This window comes from Solea senegalensis, linkage group LG2 (assembly GCF_019176455.1).
Source record: "Solea senegalensis isolate Sse05_10M linkage group LG2, IFAPA_SoseM_1, whole genome shotgun sequence".
In the NCBI taxonomy this organism is placed as follows: Eukaryota; Metazoa; Chordata; class Actinopteri; order Pleuronectiformes; family Soleidae; genus Solea; species Solea senegalensis.
This window is the reverse complement of record NC_058022.1, coordinates 16,435,880-16,441,503: the sequence shown is the minus strand read 5'-3', so window position 1 is coordinate 16,441,503 and position 5,624 is coordinate 16,435,880. Positions and strand designations below refer to the sequence as shown.

At 43.2% G+C, this 5,624-nt stretch overlaps 1 protein-coding gene across 1 annotated transcript; it reads right to left on the bottom strand.

Moving 5' to 3' along the window:
- Positions 1–840: 840 nt before the first annotated feature.
- Positions 841–2,238, bottom strand: olig1 (oligodendrocyte transcription factor 1). The gene has a single exon (XM_044019450.1). It carries the CDS (start codon positions 1,973–1,975, stop codon positions 1,211–1,213), a length of 765 nt encoding a protein of 254 aa, XP_043875385.1. The 5' UTR covers positions 1,976–2,238; the 3' UTR covers positions 841–1,210.
- Positions 2,239–5,624: the final 3,386 nt, after the last annotated feature.

Below are 5,624 nucleotides of genomic sequence, written 5' to 3'. Positions count from 1 at the left end.
TGGGCGTTTGAACATATTGTGGAGTGAGTGTAATGAGTAGCACCAAATCACCCGTCCTGGCTCCTTAACACAGAGAAACATCAAGAATTTGAGCATGGAGGAGAAAGAGGGGGCTAATAATCAAAAGGCCTTCTTTCTGTGGAGCAGTAATTACACGGGTGGGTTTTGATCTTTTGCTTGTTGGAGCAGTGAATAGAGGGAGAGATGAGGACTGTTTCACTATTTTGAGATGGTGTGGAGGGCGGAGGGAGCTTTTCAACTCACCATCTTGGCCGAGTCTGAAGTATATTAGAAATTATAATGTCGAACAGCCAGTGAACAAGGTTTAGTTTTCCCTCTATCAGTTCATTTTTTTTCCCTCTGTGCTTTGTGGGACATATGATCATGACATCACGCAGTGGTATGAGAAAGGCTAATTGTGAAAATGTGGAAATGTAAACAGCATTTATCTGATTACTGGTATACATTAAAATGTCACAAAAGAAAAAAGTTGTTGCCTCACGATACAATGATTCACCCACAGTTACACTGAGACACAATCTTGGATTATTGTGTTTTAACCTATATATTGTTTGTTATATATTATTTATAGCTCATTGCCATTGCGTGTATGTAGAACATTCAAAACAAAATGTTATTTTGTAATTGTTGCCATTTTCTGACACCTGCACTTCTTCAATAGTCAATCATGTATTATTGAGACACTGCTGAACTGTGCATATGTTCTTGCTCAAGACAACATTATCCGGTTGGACTGACAATGTTCACTTCAAACCACTGATGTGAGCTCAAAAAATTATTAATACGGGAATTCATGAAAGACAAAATGTTTAATTCGCATTTTAATGTCTTGTAAATACATCCGCACAAAGTAGAATGATACATTTATTTTTTGAGCCTGTACAGTATAGTTTTTATTTCGATGTTTTAGAGCTGTGGGCCTCTGAACACCAGCACAACGCTGCAATCATATGCAACATGTCAACACCATTATAGTTTACATCTAATATGTGTGACATCATTTACAAAGCCAGCCTTGACAAATATAAAAAGTTGCATATGATTCAAAGTATAGTGGTGAGTATATAATGTAGTAAAATATTATAAAAGGTGTTAAAAATGTTAGAAAAATAACTCCATATAAAAACATTGCATACACGTAACAGTCATTAAGTCCTTTCTTTCAGAGTTTGTCTTCAGCTTCAAGGTGTCACTTTGGGAATCTGGGGACCGGGTTGGAATGGCTGAATCTGGGCAGTCTGCAGACCCCACAGGGGCACAGGGGCCCACCTGAGCTCCACTGCACTGGGGCCAGTGATGCTTCCATGGGGCCTGGGGACAGCAGTGGACATTTAGCTGCAGAGGATGAAGTGGAGGAGGAAGAGGAGGGGGGTGATGAGGCAGCTGTCGAGCTGAGGAGAGATTCTTGGGTGAGGAGAATCTGACTGGGCCCGGAGATGAGAGGCCACCCTCCAGTGAGCAGCAGCCGAGGAACTGGCCCTGCGTTAATCCCCATCCCAACGCTCACCTCTCCCAGCAGGCGTCGCATCTCCTGTAGAGATGAACCCAGGAGAAGAATGTAATTCCTGGCCAGGACCAGGGTGGAAATCTTGGAGAGCCTGCGGCCAGGAGGAGCTCCAGTCTGGTGGGACTGAGAGGGGGCAGAAGAAGGTGAGGAGGCGTAGGGCACCATGACCTCCCTCAGAGCGTCCATGGCAATGTTCAAGTCCTGCATCCGCTTCCTTTCTCTGCTGTTGATCTTCCTCCTGAGCTCTTGCTGCTCCTCAGGGCTCAGCTCTCTCTGGGGTTTGGTTGATCTTTGGCTGCTCTGAAGGCCCAGCATTGGTGCAGAATTTAGGCGGGAGTTCAGGTTGAACCCTGGAGGGCAGTGGGTTAAGTCCTGGACAGACCCAGGGCCACATAGAGAAAGAGACTGCTCCTGGGCCCTGATCACTGGGTTTGACAGCATGTTCATTGTCTCCTCAGATATTACTGGTCTTCAGAGTTGTAGTCCACTGTAGTCCTATTCAGTCAAAGCAAAATGTTTCACTTCAGCTTTTTTTTTTTTAAAAATCCACTATCTGCCCAAAACAATCCTTTATTGAATCCACCTGTTGATAGCCCCTGGTAAAAAAAAAAGAATTGCCATCCAGCACAATGACAAATCACAAAACACTTTTGGCTTCAGAGGTTTCTGGTGGCACTGGTGAGTGGCAGCTCAGTTTTGTCTCATTTCCACAGCTGTGTGTGGCAGGAATGGCAGCTCACACTGTGGAAAAGTGAGCTAAATGCTCCCTTCATTACTCCCACCTCAGCTCAACTCCTCCCCACCACATAATGTGCTCATTGGAAACACACACATGCACCAGCTGACTTTTTGATATTTAGTACTAGTAGATGTTGATAACACCAATATTATCCCACTCACAACAATTAAAAAAAAAATAAAATACTGAAATAAACAACCCATTGCTACTGATTGTGTTTTTGATGTGACTTGATCTGATTTGTTTTTCCAAACTGAAACAGACACAATCCAAGTATCAGCACCACACAACTCTGTTTCTCAGAGTAGTGCTATGGACAGATTATATGATACGGAGTCAGATTTAACAAGGACAGCTCTTACAGGCTACATGACAATAACTTCCACTGTGACGTTCTTTTGTGCTCATTCACTTTTATAGTAATGCTGGTCCTCTCTCCACTTTAGCCCATGGCCGTTAAATGTTTATAAAGAGAGTCATGTCACCAGGAGGATGAATCTCATTGATTTCGGTGATCACATGACATTTTTTTTACAGTCCAAACCTCTGGTTCAAAGTAATTCTAATCGTCTTTTCATCCGCCTTAGCTGTAGTTTGTAGCTACTTAATAAGCAATAAACGATAACGAACATTAGTTGCTCACCCTCAGTTTATTGTCCTTTTCTGTAAGCTTGTTTGCATGTTGGTGCTAATAGCCTTGCCGTGCCTAAACGAAGCCTCACAGAGCCACCAGCGTAACTGAGGGCTCTTGTTAGCAGCTTGTCAACATTGTGTTAACCTTTTCTTTATTTGAAGTTGACTGAAATCACATGCTAAAAGGCCAACAGTGTGACAGTAATGGAGTGTACCACAGCAGCCAATCAACAACCTGAAAGCCATTCAAATTCCCAGCACTTTGTTTTGGCCCAGAGACCAGGTATTAGACCAGGTCGAGAGTTAATTTGTGGTTTTGAGGAGGGGGTTATTGTTGCTCAGTTGTGCGTGGCTACACTAACCAAACTGGCAGGCAGAGAGTTGGGCACGGTTCCAGACAGGCAGACAACAGGCCAATTGACTCCAACCACAGGTGAAGCTGGCTTGGGGCACCAAGCAGGGCTGGAAACCTCAAATGTGCCATTCATGAGCCACAAAAAGACCTCAGCATCCCTCCGTTGCACAGTTAGCCTGATCGTTCTCTCTTTGACCCCCCTACCCTCTTTGTAAAAGCCCATCTGAGTGGGAGAAAAGGAAGGCAGGGGGAAGAGGGGAAGGACAGCACCGTTACACACAGAAAGCAAGTTGTTTACGATGAAAGCAGAAGGAGATACAGAGGAGGAAGACCCTTTCTTTCTTCCCCAGCCGCTCTTCTCTTGTAGTTCAACAAGTGAAAGATGTGTGTAGAGGCGCTTCCCTTCCCCGCCAGTGGTCCGGTGGCGTCCGCCTGGTGCTGTGATTGAAGCTGAATGGATGGATTCCAGACGGACAGGAAAGGGAGGGCCTCATGAAAAGGGCCAGGCGGATGGCCCTCGCACCTGCAGGAAAACAGAGTGCAGGCAGCCAGGATGAATGTGTGTGTGTGTGTGTGTGTGTGTGTGTACACACGTGCCTGTGAGCTCAATTTGATTTCTAGTGCTTGTCTAACAATGAGACGTAATAAATGGAGTAATGAAAGAAAGCGAGCTGGGATGCTTGTGTCTGTATCATGGGATGTGGTTTCTGTGTCAAGAGGGAAAAAAGGACACCTGCAAGGAGCCACACATACAGAAGTCAGAATGGAGGAGAAAGAAAGAAGCTGGTGTCTAACAGAATAGTGCACCTCCCCCATTTTTTTTTTTATCCACAAGGCAAAGCAAAGTGAGCTTGATTTGGGGCTTTTGCCCAGTGTATCCGCCTCCCAGCTTCCAGGCTTTTGATGAGGCTGGACCAGGGCAGGAGCACCGGTGGCTTCAGGGCAGGGGGAAGACTAGTGTCTTTATGGTAGAAGGAGTACTGTCCATCTGGGAAAGGCCTTCCAATGGTGGGTCTGCACCTGGGAGCTAAATGCCTCGTCTGTGTGGAGTCACTTCCTGTGGCTGACAGGCAGGAAGACACCTCAGCCAAACTCCTGGGTCAATTTATCCTCCAGTACAGGATGAAAAATAAACCCAAAGTGACACCAATGAAAAAAAGGAAAGATTTTTTGTTTTGGTGTTCTTCAACTGAAGGTGCTCATACAAATGTAAACGTTACCCCTTTAAAACCACAGTTTGTTGTTTTTATTTGTGTTGTTTTTGTTTTGTTTTAGATGTTTTTTTAAATTTAAAGTTGAAGTTTTAAATGACCAGGTCCACACAAAATTTTGATTTTTAATTCAAGCAGCATGGTGTATTATTGTTTTAAAAGTATATGTTGTTTAAGTAATTTGTCCTTCAAAATAAAGAATTAAAAAAAACTGTCATGTGGGTGGTCCAGACTGAAATTAACAACTGAATGGACATTTCCTTGCTCAAAATTGCAAAATTAATCTTGGCTGGCTCTTTAATTGAGTACAAATTGGCGTCATTATATACCCACCACACTTGATATAAAGAGACAGTTTCACAAATTAAGTGAAACCACAGGCTGGCTGGTGCTGGACACAATCTTGACTAAATGAAGTCAATTTACATCAGGTGTCTGATTGAGCTCTTTTGTGTGTCCCTTGGTTGTGTGTGTGTGTGTGTGTGGATTTCTTGCCTCAGTGGGACAACTTGTGTATGTTAATGTCTGAAACAGGCACTCTCATTCCCAAAATCGGCACAATTACTCACAGCTATGTTTTCTCCATCTTGTTTGTGATTTTCTTCATTGGGCAAGAATATTTAATACATATTCTTACTGTTAAATTGAACTCAACTTAGTTTCCTACCTCTTCATATAGCCAATAATTTAACCAAATAACCTAATCATGGTCAAAGATATTTGAATTTATTTTCATGTTGTTAAAAAAACATCAGAAATGACTGTACATGAATGGTTGATGGGTCAAATACTGATACCTAATGCGAAGAATTTATGAATATACCATTATAACAAATCGCATCAGACATCATTGACTACGACTGCAGTTGCTTTGGGGAGGTGCTTTTTAACAGCCTAACGACTGTTAGGACCAATCAAAACAGTATTTAACCAAACCATAAAACCCTGAGCTGCACCTGCTATAGGCTTCACATTCCAAATTGTCTTCTGTTTACAATGTGCAAAGAGGCTCTAATGAGAAATTAACAGTTGCCTGTGACTGATTTTCTCCATGTGTCACTGTGGGCAAACAGGTGCAGCGGCAACAATGGAAATATAACCGGGCAGGACTTTTCAGAGGGAAAACGCTGCTCTGCATCAAAGGGAAGACGAAGGCCA

What these genes read in the sequence shown, in the direction of transcription:
- olig1 (XM_044019450.1), bottom strand. Translation starts at nt 1,975, where the DNA reads ATGAACATGCTGTCAAACCCAGTGATCAGGGCCCAGGAGCAGTCTCTT.